Source organism: Macrosteles quadrilineatus, unplaced genomic scaffold, assembly GCF_028750875.1.
Source record: "Macrosteles quadrilineatus isolate MER2022 unplaced genomic scaffold, UCM_ALF_1.0 Scaffold_2__2_contigs__length_208266976, whole genome shotgun sequence".
Taxonomy (NCBI): Eukaryota; Metazoa; Arthropoda; class Insecta; order Hemiptera; family Cicadellidae; genus Macrosteles; species Macrosteles quadrilineatus.
The window spans coordinates 24,916,261-24,937,770 of NW_026542595.1; the positions used below are offsets into that span (position 1 = coordinate 24,916,261).

At 35.1% G+C, this 21,510-nt stretch overlaps 1 protein-coding gene across 2 annotated transcripts; it reads left to right on the forward strand.

Moving 5' to 3' along the window:
* Positions 1–1,568: 1,568 nt before the first annotated feature.
* LOC128986526 (uncharacterized) lies at positions 1,569–21,276 on the forward strand. Of its 2 annotated transcripts, XM_054406932.1 has the most exons (3): positions 1,592–1,707; positions 9,135–9,186; positions 15,987–21,276. In XM_054406932.1, the coding sequence occupies exons 2-3, from the start codon at positions 9,160–9,162 to the stop codon at positions 16,794–16,796; spliced, it is 837 nt and encodes a 278-aa protein (XP_054262907.1). In that variant the 5' UTR covers positions 1,592–1,707; positions 9,135–9,159; the 3' UTR covers positions 16,797–21,276. The 2 variants fall into 2 exon arrangements, with proteins under 2 accessions (XP_054262910.1, XP_054262907.1); XM_054406935.1 differs by lacking the exon at positions 9,135–9,186 and having other exon boundaries at positions 1,569–1,707.
* The last annotated feature ends 234 nt before the right edge of the window (positions 21,277–21,510 follow it).

Sequence of the window (21,510 nt, forward strand, 5' to 3'; positions counted from 1 at the left end):
AAATATTAAGTCATTTAATTACCTTGTATGCAGTTGTTCTAATACCAAAAGACGACTTCATGGGATCTTTAAAAGCCAAAGGGGCAAACCCCATGGTTAAAAACCAATCTTTTTCCTTTCTTTAGTATAGATTAGAACTTAAAATAACTAAACTTGTTAATTCACTAATAGCTATAATTAATAATAATGGTTTAATTCATTAATATAGGTACATGTAACTTATAAAGGGCCCTTTATTCTTAAATAGCATTCATTACTGAACTTAATTCCTAATAAACTTTACCAAGATGTTATTTTAAATTATTAACAAGGCATCGTGAATAGGGAATAGGCTACTACCTTAGCTTAGGTCTTAGACCTAGACACGGGGTCGATTTACTTTTTTGGAACGACAACTCAAGTATAAATAAACAGATTTTTATGACATTTGTTATAAACTTACGTTTATTCTAATAAGTTTGCAAACCAGCATGATTGGACTTTGAGAACGGTTTTATTGGGTAAAGAAATATTGGGGTCTCCCCTATCACAAAATGTTGCAATTTCTTTTTCAGAATTCAGACCATTTTTAGAGCTTACAACAAAAATAGTTTATCTTATTGAAGCATTGATGTCCGAGTCCGCTTAAATTAACGGAGAAAATTGAACTAATAGAATGAGAAACTGAACAATTTAAAATTTAACTGTATTATTACTATTAAAATAAAAAATACAGATGTGTTTGGAACCTGTTGAGTGATTTTTTCAACTAACAGTCTAAGAAAATGTTGTCTAGAGTTTTACGACAGTAACATTTTTAAATCTCCCCCGCAAATTATGCCTCTGGCCTCGTACGTACTCTGTACCTGACTTCCCAGTGTTGCCCCCCCCCCCTTCCGCCTTAGAATCTTATCGCATACACCAGTGTGCGGTTATGACGTATGTACCATTTCTTGACAGGATCGTTGTTACTTTTTATACCTTACGAATACAATAGTCATAATCAGTGTTATGTTGAAAATCTTAATAATATACAGATGTCTGTTTTATGAATAATCGGCAAATATAATCAACATTAGCTTGAATGAACTGAGTCGATAGAGACTATAATTTATTTTCCCGCTGACTGCTCGCCAAGATGAGTAAGGGCAGACTGGCTACGACCAACCCCTGTTGTCAGATGTTAAAAAGAAATGAAGAAAAAACTACCCACGCCGTTGAATGTGTGCGCACACGGGAGCGAGAGAGGGGAATAAACATAGTTACTGGCTTTATCCCGCGCTGCGGACCCACGCGACGTCCTATAACGTCATGGCAATTTCGTCACAGGCAAAGCTGAAGGGTCATAGCGGCGAACGCTCACGAAATGCTTCCCGAATAGAGCCGATCTTTATATTTCCAACAAAATACTGAACTGTTGCCGGAGTCGACCGAACTCACCCGAACGTCTAGAAAAAAAAGTATTTTAACATAGGGACCAATAGAGAAGCAGCGCCGATGTAGGGGAAACCCGGGGCGAGAGACTGGTGGGGTGGTGACCGGAGGGGAGGGACAACGTGGCGAACCGTGCGGCCGTCAGCAGAAGCTCAACAGTCGACAGTGTGAGTTTTGTGAGCGAGAGACATTAGCAGTGTAGACTGTAGCTGTATCGTGGACTCGTAATGTGCTCTACTAGAAACGCGTCATGGCAACTGGATAAACCAAACAGCAATGTGGAGTGATTTTCAGGTTAGTTATTGTTATAGTCAATCAACATTAGACTTAACTCTTGAATTTATCAAGTGTTAAATTTACGGCAGGATGCGAAGTTCTAAGTGTCATGCGATTCCTTGAATTAGATTTCATGAAAGTTGTTTTCTATCGAGTTATTATGTTAAGAAAACCAAATTTGTATGTAAAATATGTATATTAGTAGGCAAATAGCCTATATCTTTTATTTTTTGTTTTTGGATTTACTGTAGCCTAAGTTGGTGATAATTAGTTGAGCATATTAAATATCCGTGTAAATCAGTAAAAAAAAATAGTACAATATTTATATTTCAAGCATTTTATAACAGTTAACACAGTTTCATGCTAATCCCAAAAATTACATTTTTATTGAGATGTACCTATTATTTGCAAGGTTTTGTTTCCTTGTTGACCACTAGTTCAGCCTTGGAAAGACAAACAAGTTTGTTTTCCTTTACGTTTTTGGACGTAGCCTAAGTAGGGGTTGTTTGTGAGATTTCCATTGTTGTTATCAGTGAGGTAGTTGTGATAACGGCGTGGTCCGTGTCACATGCGTCTTTTTGAATGTAGCGCCTGACAGTTCCAGGGGGGAGGGGGCATTGGAAACCGCATTCTTTTCTCCTTCCGTCCCCTCCACGGACGACGAAATAAAGAAAGTTGGTCCGACAAGGGCGCGCGGGGTGCGGGGAAGTCGTATGTCACAACTTACACGCCGTCGTCATGGAAACTCTGGCGTAAACAGACTCTAGGCGGCAATTCAAACTTTCAACTTGTTTACCAGATTTCGGCATTCTCTTTTTACAATATTGTAATCAGAAGGGTGGTGGCAACCTTGTTTTCATCCTGTAAACATTATCAACACGTTGCTCAATTGATTGAAACTATTGTTCAAGCCCATTGACTCAAAGTTTACCCAACGTGGCTTTATTCAATGTATAATTTTCAATATTACGCTATAGTTAAGCTATATATTGATATATTACAATTGTTAATTTTTATTTTATATCCATACCAACCTGAAAGCACAAAAATATACGTCAAATAACACTTATAATAATATATTTACACTGATACTATTTACACACATGACGGTAATGCATATAAATGGTACAAGTGGTGATTGATTTCGATTGGACACTCTAATCATCATCAGACCCAATAGGCGAATGATGATCAAGAAATTATTTTAAGAATTATAAGGACTATCACATGATCTTTTAAATCAAAGCCGGCTTTTTTAAATACGATTTTCTTATTTTATGGGGTTTTATTAGAAAATAGCATAAGTTACAAAAGCTTTTGAACCGTTGTTTTTTCAGAAATGTGAGTTCTACCATTTTGTTCAGAATTTCAAGGGATACAACATACTAAATTGTATCAAAATTCTGGCCATTTTTGATAAAATTTGATTTTTCTATTAATTTATGGTGTTTTATGGGAAAATCCCCATTAAAAATCCAAATTTCAAACAAATGAAAAAAAAAACATTCGGAGATACCATGGATAAATACCCACATTATGTGGGCCACATAGCAAATTTCATAAAACTCGGGCCACAGGTGTGGTCTGTACTACTGTACAGTACACATCCGCACATACAGACAGACAGTCACACACACGCACACGGACATACATAAATTCGTAAACCACTTTTTTTGGGTTCAGGAGGGCCCAAAACGGATATATCCACTGAAAATTTTACCTCGAAAATGTTGACGAAAACAATACTTTCTCCATATAAGTACTATGAGAACTTTCTCCGGATGTAGGGGGAGGAAGTAATAAAACTAACATAAACATAGGCCTAGGCCCTTTTTTAAACATAGAACTTCCAAAACATTTCATATTTTAAGTACAGGTTTTCACTTAAACTATATACAAATTTAGAAATTTTAAAAGTTAAAACAAAATATAGTAGCCTAGGCTACAGTAAAATCTCCTGTATGGGCACAAGTTTAGGCAATGTCACATCAGCTCAGAAATCGTATTGGCCTATTAGCAAAGTTTAATGGATTCATCGCGGTTTCAAAATTTCAAACTGCTGAAAAAGAAAGAAAGAACTAATCTTAAAAAAAATTTTGAACTAAATAGTTGATAGTATATAGCACATATATGTATCTTAAACATCCAACTTTCAATTTTTCTCTTTGGCCGTTAGGCCTTGTTTTTTACTGACGTAAGTTATTTAGTGAATTAGTTAGTATGCCAATAGTGCTATTATAATATATATTTTCAGCATAATACGACCAAGCACGGTTTATGCTTTACAGTACCTAATGAAAAACACATTCTAAGTTATAGTGCGTTCTTTTTTGCTTTCGTGTACCTACTGGAATGCTTCAATTTTATATTTTGGAATTACTAACTCTTAAAAAAGTTCTTTTCGGTATTTTCATCAATTACATACTTAGCAACAAGCATTTAAAGTAAATCTTCATTGCTGTACAGTAGGCAACGTCTTAGGTACGTTATTGCGTAACAATTAACTTGCTAGGTTGAAATATTAGTTTTATTAGACGAAGAGAGTGGACGAATAGAAAATGGAAAATAATATAATAAAACTATCTGACCCGGCGAACTTCGTATCGCCTAAGTTATAGGTTTCCCCTAAGACAGACCGATGGAAAGAAAGTACCGTTACGTTTAATTTTCAAGATGATCTCGTTCGCATCGTTCAATCACGTCCTGGTTGAAGTTCGTTCGCTACGCTCACTCACCGTTGGGTTGGAGCTCGTTCGCTGCGCTCACTTGCCTTTAGGTTGGAGCTCGTTCGCTACGCTAACTCGCCTCCAGGTTAGCTCGTTCGCTACGCTCACTCGCATCCAGGTTGAAGTTCGTTCGCTACGCTCACTCACCTTTTGGTTGCAAATTAGCTGTTGTCATAAATGTAAAAGAAATAATAGTGCTGCACCCTGTTGGTAATCCTTGTAACTTTAATGCTATTTAACATCATAGAACAGAACCAACTTGTTTAATTGAAACAGCTGTTAAGATTCATTAATTCCATTTCTCATAAGGTTAACATGGGAAACTCCAGAGCCACTGGGGCGGAGCCCTTTTAAGAATTTCGAAACGGGAAATAGTTTACGTCCGATTCGCATACCTACAGAATTTACACACCAAATTTCATTACGATCGGTGAAGTCGTTCCGGAGGAGTTTGCAGACAAACACTGTGACACGAGAATTTTATATATTAGATGTGTTTCCATAATTATTTTGTTTTAAGATCCCTTGTTACAGATGTTTAACATATCAGGTAAATTGGGGGAAAAGTAACTACTTTTATCAGTACAAATACTTCAATATAATGCCTGATTGAAAATTGGCAAACGGTAGTTAGCATCAGTATCCTCAAAATATTACAGATACCCAGTGTCTGTGTGCATTTACTTTAATGCCAGTCCTTCCTCGTCGTAACATCAACTGTTCATCACATCGCTGACAACACAAATACAAAACCAGACATTTCTCCACCAGCCGACAAGTGAGAATTATCAGAGAAATCTCAGTTAAATTATTATCCTAATCATTATGGACACTAGGGTCTACTCGTTGAAGGACTTCTCGAACACCTAGTCATCAGATAGATGACAACACAAACACAAAACCCGACCTTTCCCAACCGGCGCGGCGGAGTGATACGGTGGCGAGCGACGCGGCTAGTATATGAATGAAAGATAAGGAGCGGTACGGGACTGATAAGAGACACGTGCGTGCGTGAGTGTAGTGTAGTGGTTGTGATCAGTATGCGGTGTCGGTGTGCAGTAACAGGTCAGGTGTGGCGACTGGCGGGAGAATGCGACCACCTGATTGGTCCGCGGCGCGTGTCTCCGAGACTGATAGATGGCCGGGTGGGGGGAAGTCTTCCGCACAATCATGTCGTTGTCGTTTGTCAATAACAATAACAACAATGTGCACTGTGCACTTGTGCAGTCCAAGTCAGTCGCCAGGTCGTCGTCGTGGTCGTGCCGCATCCCGCCTCCCGCCTCGCATCTGCTACTTGTACGCGACGTTTCTGCAATATGCCTAGTACAGAACTGTACCGATACACTACTGTTATGAATAAAAATTATAGCTTTCTGATCCGAAATTCCGTACCGGTAATTCACTCGATCTAACAGCAAGCACTGAGAGTAGATTTTTCAGTTTAATGTGAATTGGCAAAGACCAGGAGAAATTTGATAAAAATTGGTACAAACGTGCAAACCTATGTTTATTCGAACGGATTTTCGAAGGGTTTGGGATCTGGGGTTTTTGGTGTGTTTTATGTGCTAAAAATTATTTTTTCTTAATTTTGACCCTGTATCATAAAATTCTACAATTTATTTTTAAACCGTTTTGTAGAGCTTGAAAAAGCAAATGATTTAGTATATCGAAGCGTTATTATGCGCTTATTCGAACGGAGAAAATCTATAAAACGGTAAACTTACAATTCCCTTGTTATTCTTAAGAAGTACAGTATAATTGAACTGCCGTTGTTTGATTGTTTGTGTATATATTTTAATCAAATTTGACAGTTGTGTTTCTTTCATACTATTAACATAAGTTATCACTATTTTAATAAAACACCTAAGTAAGTATTCATTAGAATTAATGTAGGAAATAAATCTGACAATTTAAGGGCATATTTTAGTAGGACAGCCAGGTAAATGGAAATTCGCTTAGTCTGCATGTTTGCTGCGGCGGGGTAATTGTAACCATCATTGTAACTATACTGAAGCATCTAATCCTACGCAGACGACAGTTCTTGATTGATTCCACCGTGGCTTTTAAACTAGGTAATTAAATCAGTGCTGTACAGTATTCTCAAGTCTAAAGTTTAAGTAAACATTTTAATCTATTAACAATTCTAAGAACAAAATTCTCTAGGAACGCAATATATTACAGTAGGCCCTATCAGTGTTCTCCTCTAGGGGCTATGTTGTTGCTACCGACCAAGATTTAACTCTTTTATCAATAACAATAATACTGTAATATAGGATTGAGGTACCCGTAAATAAAATATAATCAGTAATAATTTGTATTCTTGATTATATTGTATGGGTACCTAAATCACGAAGTTGGGCCAATTATATCTGTACTGTATCAGGTTTCACTTTTTTATTGAGACATACAAATAATTTTCATATTAAGCTGAGTTTAAATGTTTATTTGGGATGTTTGACATTTTCCTTGCTGTATAAATTAAACACTTTCCTCCATAAAAAAAAACACTTTTCCTCCGTTTCATTTCCCTCCCTTAAAAGTGATGGCTCTGCCTTTATTACTCAACTTATTCAACGAATTAAAACTACAATTTTTTAGGGTAATATAGGAAATCTTCTTGGAAATTTCAATACATTTTTCTAAACAATAATTCTACAGATCATACGGATCTTACTCATCCCAATTCTGTAAACGTCCATGTCTCCGTGTAGGCTATGTTATATTCGTAGACAACGTGCGAGCCTTGTAGTGAGTTCCTTTCCTAGTTTCTACAGTGGTCGGGGGTCGGCGGCGGCTGGCAGAGGCAGAGACGGGCAGCTGGCGGTCGTTGAGGCGACACTAGCGCCGAGCTCTCGCAGTGGCAAACCCTGCAACGTCTCCCTCACCACACCGCCGCTTTTTATACCAATGACGCGCCAAGGTTTTCAACTTTTTCTGAAGACCGAGCCGCGCTAGCCAGCGATATTCTCACTCCACTCCTATAAACTCCAAGCCAAAGAATTTATACTAGTTTCAGTTTGGGATGATCAAAATTTTCTATGACGGTAATCTCTCTACTGTTTCATAATTGAACTTTACAAAATACGTAATGACGAATAGTGCCTTTTGCAATCATTTTGCCGTTTGCCATTAGATTACATTTAGTTTTGAAATGTTTCATCCCTAGGTTTATAAATTTCTTTCTTGTTCAACTCAATGCCATAACATATTAGAACAATATTAGAATAAACTAGGGGTTTATCTCGTTGATACGACATAACTTACACCAGCTATAATACAATTTCGTAATTTGCTTTGCCACAAACTCATTTCACGACACTTTTTGTGAAACACTTGCGATAAAATCGAAAAACAATCTTTATATACGACAGGTCGTTCAAACGCCTAACTCCAGAGTGTGCGAGAAACTAACTGTACAGGTGTATAAGGAGTTTAAATACCGGCGGGAAGTGGTTGTGCCGCGTGGAGGGGGGGGGGAGTGACGGTCGAGTGAGTGATAACGTATCAGGTGTTATCATATCAGCTGATTGAGAGCCCGCGGCGCGCCGGTGACTGTTGCTCACCTCCCCGCCTCCTACTTGTCAACAGACGACACCGGTACCAGTTTTTTCATTAAACAAATCATGTCTTCCGGTGCATAGTAATTCGGTGTCTGTGTCTCAAAAACTTTATGCGGTAGTACAGAACTTGTGTTTTTTATTGACTAAATTGACTTACAGTTTAGCATTGAATTTAATCATCATATTTAATTTTGGTAATACATAGACGGCAAACATAATAACGTTGTATAAATATACTATCTACATATTTTTGTTTTTAAAATTGTATTACGATCCATACATAAAATCAATTTATCGTCCATCAAAATAAGTCTACTGACATTCAGAGGAGGATTAGGTAATGTTGTCGGAGGACTGATTTAAAAGCATTTAATTATTGCCCTTCTTATACTATTTCATATTTCAGTTACCTATAAGGTTTTATAAGGTCTTACTGTCTATAACGTAATCACCGTATAGCCTACGCTGTCAAACACACATTGATTTTGACATACGACTACGTCGTAGAAGAAATTAGATTTTTCGTGCAATCACTGTAGTGTTGTCTCGAAGCTAAATATTACATTGGGTCTACAGTACACTGTAGATATCCTCGCTCGTCGGCTCGTAGTCCCCGCAGGAGCCCCCGTCGTCGCTCGGGAATGTTCGGTTTCTCCGAAGCTAGTCGAGCTTTCACCAGCGTTTCCTCTTCGACCCTCGTCAGAGACTGAGTCATTCCACTTCGCTCACCGGGCTTTACGTAAATCTTTAGACTCGGGTTTATAATATACAGTGGCGTTATGCTTCCAACCCGGATATGAAATGAAAACTACTTTTAAAAGCCAATGGAATTTTATTCTAATTCTGAAACAAAAACAAATTAGTTTTCGATATACTGTAACATTCTGTCGTTGCACGATGGCTAGTTCTTTTATTTTGTAATGACACGTTTCAATCACAAACCAAATCAATTAGTGGTTATTGAGAGAGCTTTACAAACTGTATCATTTTAAACCAGAACTGAGACTACGATACTAATATTTTTGTTTTGAATAAGTTGTTTCTTATAGAGGTACACACAGCCCGTCTAAATTAAAGTTATGTCAGCTCAATTTTGCTTTATAAGTTTTAAGCTATATTATTATTTATGTTTTGTTAATTTATAAAATGTTTGTTTCAGTTTGTCTCAAAGAAAAAAAAGTTGAATGAATACGCCAGAATTTATGATTGAGGTAAACAGTGAATGTATACACTATTTAAAATTGTTTTATATATTAATTATATCAGTGATTAAAATAACCCCTTTTGCAATCAAAATTTAATTTTACTTGACTGGTTGAAATCTCATTACAGTACCGGTACTTTGAATGTTGTTTTGGAAGGTTAGCTACACTATTAATATTGAAATAGTGTTTAATTATTTTATATAATATAGCTACTGTATATGAGCGCAATCGCAATGATCATTTCCTAAGACTAACTTACATTGTCCGTAGTAATAATTTGTCCACAAAAATGTGTCTTACTTTTCACAGACTTTTCTCTAAGACGGTTAAATATTTCTTTGAATGTATTCTTTCGAAAAGATTGACTTTCTGGAACGGGAATAGCGCTAAAAATATCTTGGGACGCGTCTTTCAGTGGCACCTCGTCTTAACATTGACCAAATTTGTTTCTTTTACGTTTCTTCACCCTGTGCACTTTTTTGAGAACTCTGAAAAAATATTAAACTAGTAGGCCTATCTATGTTTTTTTCACACCTCCAATAAAATTTGACTACCCTTGCTGTTTCGTTTCTATCCAGTGTTACAGAGAAAACACCGCAGTGCGTACTTGAAGCTGTCAGTGATAAAACTGACATTTTTCGTACCTCTTTCTATTTTTCCCGATGTTTAATTTAAAATGTTTTATGTCGAAAGTGATTTCTTTCTGGAGAGTCAGCCAATGTCATAAATGATGATACCATGTTAGATTGAGTATTTAATGAGCTCCAATCGGCAATCCCAAAGCTGCTACGTGGAGGTGGATGATATTTTTTACACACTCGTTGTGTCAGGTAGCCAGGTATATAAGGCAGGACTCGGTGTGTAGGCACCCCAACTTCGCTCTCCGCCGCGCTCTCTCTTAGCTCGGGTACCCAACCAGAACGACTGGCGGCGCAGCACTCGCTGTGTCCGTTACGTTACACCACCATCGCTACTTTCAATTACACTCCTACAACTTTAAAAAATAAAACCCGATAGAGTGGTGATGCGGTGGCTTGTGTATGTGTCATGTACACAGGGTGACAGGGACGTCGGCGTCGGCGATGGACGAGTAACAGGTAGATGATTGTATTTTGCTGTTGCGGGAAGAATGTGAGTGTGACGGGCCGCGGCCGAGCTGTGGTGGAAGGGGGGAGAACAGGTTTCTGGTTTCTCAAGTAGGCTACGACTACGGCCCCGCGGCCTCGGGCTTTCCCGCGCTGGGAAATTCAAACGTTTATTATTTTGTATTACTGTATTAAAATAGTGTGTCTTACAGACCAGTGCGATTACTAAAATAGTTTACATTAAATAAATGTACAACCTTTTACAAGTTGTATCAAATATTCTGTGTCTAGACATAGCGTAATTATATTCGCTTCAGTTTTACTTAACTCCTACCAAAAAGGGCGACAAATTGTTAAAAGTGCGGCCTGAATTGTTAACCCATGCTACAGTCCAAATTTATTTTTGGTAATTAACATTGTGTATTGGTGTATAAATCAGGCGTTTTAGCTATTGCAATATATGTTTATAGCTTTCTATACTGTATTATGTCCCCATCTCAATATTGATATTGATAATGATAATATGGCAAATTATTATTGAAGAAGCTATCATACATTCTCTGCTTATTAGCTGGAATTTTAATTTTCAAAATTACGGATTCCCTAATAGAAATGTACAATATGTATGCATTTACAAAATATATATAATAACACAAATTATTATAATTATTTTCGTTGGTAGTAGTTTATATAAATAATTGATATATAAAAACCAACTTTTTGCATTATCCATCCAAGAGACAAACCGTTTATAACAACTGACTTGTATTGCGAGTGCGACAAGAAGGCAAGACAGTTATCAGTAGTTTCAGTATCACACTGTCCAAGGGGCAACTTCTGTGTGTCAGTCACTAGAACTGTAAATAACCTAACAGCTGGCCACTGACTGCCACTACACCACTACCCGCCAATATTAAAATACCCGCCAATGTTTACTTTTTCACAGTAACATCTTTATAAACTTGCGGATTTGTATTCAAATGCAGTTTTTGTTCAAATAAATTTATACTAAACTATTTATAATAGGCAAAATCTATTACGAGATATATCTTATGTTTACTGTGCACCAGTATAACTTACTGAAATACACGTAATTTGACAGCATATTATTTTACTCTTATGTAAATTAATAATATCATTGACTTATGCACACTGAAGTAAACATCCCATCTATCCACAGCTCACAGCTGTGAACAATTTTTGATATACAAAAAGTAGAAAGAACCACCGACAGAGTGGCAACAGTCGAAGATTCTAATTCTATCTATTCTCTTACTTATTTTTTATTACTGCCTTAGTCTCTATGTGGTGAAAAAGATTCACTAATTCTTAAGTTATCATTTTAATTTGGTTTAGTTAAACAGATTTGACGTATTCCACAGTCTTATCACAACAAATAATTAATTTTCATTCTGAAACTGGCTGCAACTTTAACACGGGAGTGGAGTGTATTTTCTAGTTGCCCATGTGCAGCGCTAGAGCGTGCAGCGGCGGGCGCGGGTACTAGCTAGTGGCACTGACTGGGGGGAGCGGCACACAGCACAGCCACTTTCATCGTCCCCGTCCATTGTCCCACCCTAGTGGGGGAGCACCCCTCACCCCAGCGAGGGTCTATCCCTCCCCTCTCCCCTCGGTACGCTTCAAAATTGTTAACATTAATAATGTCCCGCGACGTTTTTTATTCCTAAAGAACGTTCGTTCGGTTATTCGAACGTATAAAAACACTTCCGGTAAAATGCAACCTCATTTGAATGTGATTAGAATTTTAAAAGTGTTAAGTATTTTATACAATTTTAATTTTACATTATTTCACCGGTGTAAGATTCGTTTGGTAGCATATTGATTACGATTAGTCGCCGAGCACGGGCCACCAAAACACAACTCGGTTAATCGATATACATATAATAACAATAACTCGATATATAAATCGATAGACTTGGTTGTGATCGATACATTTAGGTACCTATCTAGTATTAAAATATTATCTCTTAAAATGTGAAACTAAACAACTCACTCTCAACCATTGGCAAAGAAAAAAAAGAAGAAAAAACAGAAAGTTAAATATAAATGAAACAGTCAATTTTACGTGAAAGCATACACTTCCATGAAGGTGAATATTAGTATGTTTAAGCGAATTTTCCTATAGGGAATTACCTATTACCGTAGGTGTCATGGTAAGACCTAGGCCCGGGACCGCTTTACTTTTTAATGTTGATGTCCAAAGAGGCCAAAAACACTGTTCCTTCAATTTTTTATATAGTGAGAGAGAAAGAGATGTGTGTCTGTGAACTCGACAATATGAGTAATTTTGGTTCGATTTTAATGAAATTTGGCTTGAAGGTGTAGGGAGGGATGAACTTGAATAAGTTCGCACCGACCATGGGAACGTGGTTTTACGGCGAGGGGGCGTTGGGGTAAAAATTGGTTATTCTTTTTTTTACCCTCAAAACACAAAATTTTCAATCTCTTGGAACCATGATAAAGAGCTGAACAAGACTTTAGTACATTCAGGAGTTTTAAGGAATAATCTTAAATTTAAAATTACAATGCTATTCTTTTGGGGAATAAGTAAACTGTTGTAGGCCTAGTTTGCTTGTTTACTAATATATTATTTTGATCAAACTTGGCAAATTATTTTATTTTATTCTAAGCTTTTGATATTTTACTAAAAACACTTTATTGCTCTCCCTGTAGCACCAAACGTAGGTACTTGTTAAACATAATGTTATTGAAATAGATTTAATTGAAAATCCAATCAGGCAGGTGGAAATTCGTGTAGTCTGCGTGTTTGCTGCAATGGAGATATTTTTGTATAAAACATTAATCCTTTTCAAAAATGTATTCTAATGACAAATTATTTTTGAAGATTAAAAAATGACTATCCATATCATATTGTATTTTCCCCCAGAGAAATTTTTGTCAAATAGTTCTATACCTAACAAAATTAAATCATAGACATTTTTAGTAACCCAACTCCATTAACACATGAATAATTGGATAACACTATGAAGTAATTCAAGTTTCACCTAATAGCTAATATGAATGAATTTAAGGTGGTGATTATTTATCATACTAATATTATAAATGTGAAAGTTTGTGAGTTTGTTTGGGGTTAAGTCACACATAACTACTGGTCTGATTGGGCTGAAATTTAACATGATGATAGCTCATATTCCCGATTAACAGGCATATTCGTATCTCAAAAATCTATACGGGCTCCGCCCCAGTGGCTCTGGAGTTTCCCATGTTAATCTTATGAGTATCTTCTATATTAAAAATTATTGGTGTTTCTTTTCCGAGTCGGTTCGATTCTTCTACCCGTTCGATTTTCATAATATTTTGTCTTAAATGAATGGTATGCACGCACAGATTTTCCATCAAACATCAGCATTCATTTATCTGACGTGGTATTTTGAGTTATAAACAAAAGCAACTTCTTCCCTGTTCATTTCGTATGGGACTAAAATTTGGTTTTTCTTTTCCGAATTAGTTTGGCTCTTCTACCCGACCAATTTTCGTAATTTTGATCTTAAATTAAAGGTATGCACACACAGATTTGCTATAAAGCATCGTCACTAATTAATTTATCTTCTGTTTTACTCGACCAAAAACATAATTTTGATTTTTAATTTCTTACTTCAATTAAAGATGCATTTCACCATGTTCTAATTACATTATCGTATATATCTTTTGGTCTAAGAACCTTCAGTGAAATACTGTACTAGCTTTCATTTGAGATATTGATTATTAAGATCGGAAATACCTGAAGCACGCTGCTGATGAATCACGAATTAACAATATTTTTATAATTATTTCAGGACTTATCTGCAATCAGTGGTACGTAGGCTGAACAAAATAGTATAACTCCCATTCCTTTTAAAATAACGTTTCAAAAGTTATTCTAAATTATGTTATTTTCCCCTTGAAATGGAAAAACTAATTTTTCAGAAAAACCCGACTCTGATCGAAAATTGTCTTTTATTCTCCTTATAATTCTAAACAAAATTGTTCAACCCCTCATTCCTGTAAAAATTAAGGTTCAAAAGTCAATGCAACTTTTGTGATTTTACCTTTTAAATATCATAATTAGTTACATTCATCGCTTACCCATGATAAAGGTTGTTGACAAGCTAATGGTAGAAAGTATGTGTCAGATTGCTGATACCGTTTATTTTATATGTCTTGGTCTAAAAATACTCCTAGAAATAAAGGCTTTTACTTGAGACATTGATCGTTTGAATCAGATCAAGATACTGTATTTACTCAATCAGAAAACACAAATTTGAATATTTCTCGGATATGGAATTTAGTTTTAGATATATTTACTCAATTCTAATTGCTTTATCCTATATGTTATGATCTAAGAACCTTAAGTGAAATATCGGCTTTATTCATTTAAATTATTGGTTGTTAAGATCGGAGGTACCTAATGCACGCTGCTGAATCACAAACAACCCAAACTGTTCCAAAAATGGAGTTATTTATCATCGATTTATAGTTAAATGATTTTGCTTCTTGAAACCCCTACAGTAACCGTCGACTTTGACGGGTTTTACTAAGTTCATATTTAAAAGAAAATACAGAATCTTCTGTTTCAACAAAATAATGTTATTCTGTGATGTTCAATAGCATTAAAAAGTTTCAAGGTTTACCAATAGGGTGCAGCATAATTCATTGTTTAAATTTATGACAGCCAATAGTCTAGTAAGCTAAAAATTAAATTTGTCTACAGTTACCTGACAAAGTGGGCTTCCTTGCACTGGTTATATAGTTCGGCCGCTTAGAAAACGACCTCCTCCAGCATTGGTTTAGCATTAGCGCGCAGGTCGTTTTCTAAGCGGCCGAACTATAGCACACAAAGTAAATAATTGCTGCATTTTGCCGCACTCCAGTATTCCAACCAAACAACACAAAACTGTGTGCTTTATTAGGCACATAATACTGTACGCTTGAAAATGTGTTGGCAACACTTAAAGATACTACAACTACGATCAGCTGGTGTTGTGTTTCCCCATTCCATTCAATGCTTAGATTTCATCGCATATGTGAATTTTTTTTGTTAGGATTTGTACATTATGAAGCGTCCTGTTTACTCTCTGACATTGTTATTGTTACATTAGTTTAAGATAGGCATAGGACTACTTACTTACATGTTATTCTCATTTGTTTATGCATATAGTGTCTAAACTATCAGACAATTGAAGTGAAGTGGGAAATTCCGAAAAAGATTATTTGTTACAATCTTAAACCACCAATAATAACCAACAACAACAGATAACTTGGGAATGTTGAAAAAAAAAATTATGCGAAGTTTGGTCTTAAATAAATCAGAAAAACACAAAAAAGACTAGTTAAAAACTTTTAGTAATTCAACTTCTAAAAGAATAAACAACTTTTAAATAAATAATGTTAATAATTAAAGGTTTACAGAAAGAATTTACTGGATGATGTAAATGTTATTGTACATTGTCATTGAAAAGTAGGATTTTGTAATTGTTGCTTTAATTACATTCAAAGGATTATAAGAACAATCTCAATTTTGTAAATATTGAAATAATCTTGTATATGCCATTACAAATAAAACTCTTAACTGATCAAAAACACCACAATTTTTAGTTTATAAAAACACTATTTTGGTACTTTTCTAAAGTCCTAAAAAGATTGTCAAATGTAATCTAGGTAAAGTTGCAATGAATCTACTAAAGCAATTGTGATTTTCAGGAATCAACAAATATGGGGCTCCAAGGCACGACGTGCAAACGCAAGCTGGAATGTGAGAGTCCAACACCAGCCAAGATGGGGCGACTAGAGGACTGGGGTAGCGACCAGTATCTGCCATCAAATGCCCGCTACCAGTACTATCCTCCCTACAACTCAGCCACCACAGAGGACTACCACCGTGGCTGCTACCCCCAGCAAACCATACGCTGCGAGGAGAACGGCAAGTCCTACCTGGACCTGGGCAGTTGGAGCGGCAACAACGGTAGGGGCAAGTGCTGTGAGGGCAGAACTAACTGGTGTGCGCGAGGTCCCTCATGCTACCGGCAGAGGCGACTGGCTGTGCTTAACATTTCTATGTGTAAGTTGGGCAGATATCGACAATTTTCCGATCCCAGTCTTCATCGTTCTGTGCTTATCTGTAATACTTTAAGATTAATAGAAAAGGAAATGGAGCAAGAAGGATACTTCTCTTCCAATAACGGTTCATCCCATCCCCCAGCGGTGGAGCAAACTCATCAGCCCCAGTTTCCTGAAGTGCCTAACCTGTACGATCCTCCTCGTGCAGCCACACCGTTCCCCTCCTCCCTCTCTGACGACTCGTCCACGTCGAGCGATGACCGCAGCATCAACTGGGGCTCCGTGCTCAGCTTGTCGAGTCAGTCCAATCTGGACCCTCTCAACAACAATGACTCGGACCCCGATATGGACGATTTCCTGCCATCGTGGAAGCTGACGACAGACGACATATTCAGGCGGTCGTCTGAATCAACAGAAATAGACAGTATAATGCATGTTCTTGTTGGTACGTGATCTTTTGCGCTCTCTTTTAGGCTTTTTTTCAAATTTTAGATTATATTTTTTCCTTCTTATTTCTTGTGCAATATAAACAAGGAAGAGCACTCCGATGGTTGTATTTGAATTTAAAGTTATGTGTAAGCTTTTTTCTATGTACATTTTTGTAAATACAATTTTCTTCTTGCCACAAATTATTTTTAGGCAACTGTCTGTCAAACAAAAATATTTTTATCTAAATGTATGGAATTGAATGAGCATTCCTTTGCATAAGCGTGTTAATTGGAACCAGAGGTGGTTTATGATTGGCAGTAAAGGTTTCTCATAGTAGTATAAATAATGGCAATAATAATTAATACCAGCATTGATTTGTTACTCTTTTGTTTAATTCTATAAAATTATAATATTCCTTTTAGAACCAAATTGAATTTTAATATTTAATATTATAATTTGAAGACAAAACAAACATTTTTTTTGCCTTGTTCAACATTATTCTTTCTTTGGAAAGATGTCTACATATTTCTAAAAGTAAAGTGGATAAAACAATATGTGCTTTCTAAAATATATTTTTAGTTCAAAACATAAAATCAAGTTACTGTATCAATGGTTTTTAATTTTCTATAAATAAATCCCATTATTTGGGATACATAACAATCATTCCGGATATTTTATGAGCATTTGGTTTTAACACTTGAAATCACCCTTGGATGAGCAGTAAGGTGTGAACAAATCAACATTCTTCTATCAAACAGGCTGGGCAAGGTTTTGCTGTAATAAGTTGTGTTAAATGGTGACTTTTAGTAATAATTTACCTAAACATTTCATGCTTTGGATAGGAGATCAATGTGATACTGATAGTTCATTTTTATACAGAACTTGGTCTTGACAAATATTCATTACATCATTCGCTACTATCAAATTTTGTTTGCTACTGTCGTCAATTTATTAACGAAAAACATTGGTGCTATTAACATGACTGTACCTCCTTTCAGTTAGCTACCACTTAATTCGCCACATTACATATTTAAGTAATAGGAATTTGTGCATTTATATAAAATGAAAGTTATCATGAGCTATAACATGACATAAAATTTATATTTATTAAAACATAAAAAATTTAAATAGTCAACAATTTGTTTTCCTAAACAAATGTTCTGATAGTAAAAAAAGTAAACATTACACAGGTTTGAAACCAGCTGCTATCAAATAAGAATCCAATGTATGACCAAACTAATAACACAAGTTAGTTGTCTGGAGTGTAGGATAGAGCCTACATTTGATGTAACAAATCTATCCTCTCTCTTTCTCAACCCAGTGAGAAACTTTCCCATAGTTTCTTGGGGAGAATGACCAAGTGCATTTGATTTGGCTTCTTGTTCTATCTCAGTTTTATTTGTAATACATTAATCAAAATTAAATCTTAAAAAGGGGAATATACTCTTGTGTTTATAAGTTAAATGATATTTGGAATTTTAAGGTAACCTATTTATCACAGTCACAATACTGAGGCGACTCTTGTGTTATTGCAAGCAATACAAATGTATTAAACTTTCATAAACAGTGAATGACCAACTGTAATTGAATAAATACTTGACCCTTCATTACTTTCCTTGAAAATAACCAAAAAATATTCTATTATGTAACCTAACTTACTGGACATGCATTTGCTTTGTGATTTAGAACTAAAATATTGCTTACAAAATAAAAACAGTTTTGTATCGATACAATAATTGTGTGTTCTTATAAAACATTGTAAAGCAGTCATTGTTACCTCCATTGATTCAAAATTTCCTTTACTTTGAAACTTGAATTTTAATTCTCATTTAATTAGTGTCTACTGTCTTATTTTTTATTTTAGTTACTTATTTTTGTTGTAAATAACTAAGCAGATTGTTATGAATTTATTTATATGTTTTGATGTATATGTACATAAGGTTTGAATATATTACAAATTATATATGTGTAAACAGTTGTACATCAAAATATCTAGTCCTTTCTCCGATATTTACTTAATATGTTATTGTGAATTGCCTACTATTGGTGATAATTAATTATTTTAGTTTTTCTGTTACAGCAATAAATAAGCTTAGCGAAGAATTGCAGATTTAGATTTAACTTTTTACTGGAATCAATGTAGTGTACAGATTAAAGAGTTAGCATACATGTTTGCATGTTGTTCATCTGTGATTAATGCAAAGAAATTTTATGTTTTATATTATAAACTGGGATACTTAATTATATAGCAAATTTAAATTGATTGACCCTGTAATATACACTTGAAAGCTCAAAAAGCAAAATTTTCATTTTATTAATTAAAATGAAGAACGTTCACTTTTCAATGTTCGGCTTAGCATATTAAATTATTGTCCTTGTTGCATCATGAATTTTTAAACAAGAATGATGTTCTGTAAAATTTGTTTACTTTCAAATAATTGCTCAAAAATCCAGGTTTACTTGTTCATTACATATAATGTAAGTTTAAAAAGGCAGTATTGCAAATCAGAGTTCTGGAGAGACTTGGTAACAATTTACAGTGTGACAACAAAGTGCATGTTAGTTACTAAAAAAGGGAAGAAGTAACTAGTAAAATATCATGATGCATTGGGTATTCAGTTCTATTTGTAGAAATTGTATTCTTGTGTGTTATATGTATTTTACTATATTTAACTGATTCTGCAAATACATAGTTTTATGTAATTCAGTCCTAGTGTTAGGACTTTAGAATATATAAGACTATTATTTCATTCACTGATGTCAGAAGGCCTACAAATGTCATGCCATTATGGAAATCTACTAATCATTCAAGATTGATGCTATATTTTTTGTGTTCAGTTTTATTACTTTTAACGTTTTAGTTCTATAACCTATTATAAAACTACATTTTTTTATACAATTTATATTTTACATTTATACAATATGATTTAGGTAAATTTGTTTATTTCTTTTAGTATTCATAGAATACAAAAAATCATAATCTGTACTGGTAGGCATAACATTTTATTTGCAACAATGTGTGTTATGGTGCTCAGTTATTTTAGTTTAGATTTGTTCAGTAAATAGACTACTGTATAAGCTATGTGCAACCATACCAATAGAATAAATTATAAAATGTCTGGGTTTTTTCTCAAATGTAGACACCGTGATAATGTAGCAAAAGTATATTATTAACTGGAGGAGTTTTTCATGGCATTACTATACCATTCTTGTAGAAGTGATTTTAATAGCTTAAGATAGGAGTCCTACATCCTGGCCTTTGCTCATATCTGTATTGTTTTTATTGTCGTCGATACTCATAATAAAAGTTAGCAATGAAACCCTTCCTTTAAATACCTGTTAAGATATTTTTGCACTAATCAATTTGTATCAATTGTTAATAGTAAAAAGTGTAAGAAGATATTTTTGCAGAATATCCACTTTCTAATTTGCATGTTTTGTTGACATAGGAAATGCATTTATTGGTTAAGTTAGCACTTTAGGGCCAAAGTTTCTACAGAGGGATTGGTGTGTAATACCATATAGTCAGAAATACAACTTGCATATGATACAAGAAAACTATTTGGACAGCGCAGACAAAAGCTTAAAACTAAAGTCATGCCACATCTTGAAAAGTTCTTTTTAGTTTTTACACATAGCTTTCAGGGCCGCGTTAAGGGTCAGTGGAGCCCTGGGCAAACACAAGAGCAGCGCCCCTTTTTTTTCCTAGTGCTGGTGGGCGGTGGTTTGGGGGCACCCAGGGCACCCCTAAACCACCGTCGCCCCCGGGCATATGCCCAGTCTGCCCGTTTATAAAAGTGTTAAGGTTAAGGTTACTTGTTGACAGTGCTTGATTTGTAAAACTTGAGGTGCCGGAACTGTAGTAACATATTTAATACATGACAAGCACATATTTATGTACCTATTTATACTAATATTTTTATCTTTCCAAAAGAGAGGTACCGAAACTCCATTCCGCCGAATTCCCCCGTAAATCGAGCACTGCTTTTTCATATTCCGAACTTAAAATTTTCTAACTTGGTTAAGTCTGTATTGATCTTGAATTACTAGCATAAAAATCATATATTTTTATTCAGAATAAATTATTTGAAAGCAGCTTTAAAAACTGTTTTATTAGTTCTAAACTGCCAAATGTCATATTGTCTAAAATGGTTGTGCTCGGAGGGTGGATTTGCCATCTACAATTTGAAATTTATTATTCATGTATAATTATAAAATCTTTTCAAAATCCACTGCATCTGTATAAATAGTTTGGCTGTCAATAACTCCGTCCTAACATTGAACTGAGCATGGGCCAGGTTAGGTGGTGCTGTGATATAGTTGTGTACAATCCTTGTATTATAACCCTAGAGTGATGTTTGCAATAATTTCTTTGTATTTTAGTGTACATAAACGTTAATACATGGTCTTAATATTTGATAAACACTTCTTTGTCAAAATGTGTACAACTTACATTGAAGTAAAAATGATTTTTTCAAATGTACAAATAAACATCTTACTGGCATCAATTTGTTATGAATTTCCCTGTTTCCGTGATGTGTTGTATCACTAATAAAACATAGTGCCATACTACAGTACTTGCTTTCGATGAGTTTCTTGCAGTCTTATTTATACTGTATTACCGTACTGTACTTAAATATAAATAATTAGTACAATTTGATGACCCATAAATTTTGTATTTGAACTGATACTTTCAAGACCCAAATTGAACTTAAATCATGTTCATAAGTTATTTTAG

Bases quoted from the DNA above. Each gene is read 5' to 3' on its own strand.
- LOC128986526 (XM_054406932.1), top strand. From the start codon at position 9,160: ATGAATACGCCAGAATTTATGATTGAG. The intron at 9,187-15,986 runs GTAAACAGTGAA...TGTGATTTTCAG, and splicing joins CGCCAGAATTTATGATTGAG to GAATCAACAAATATGGGGCT.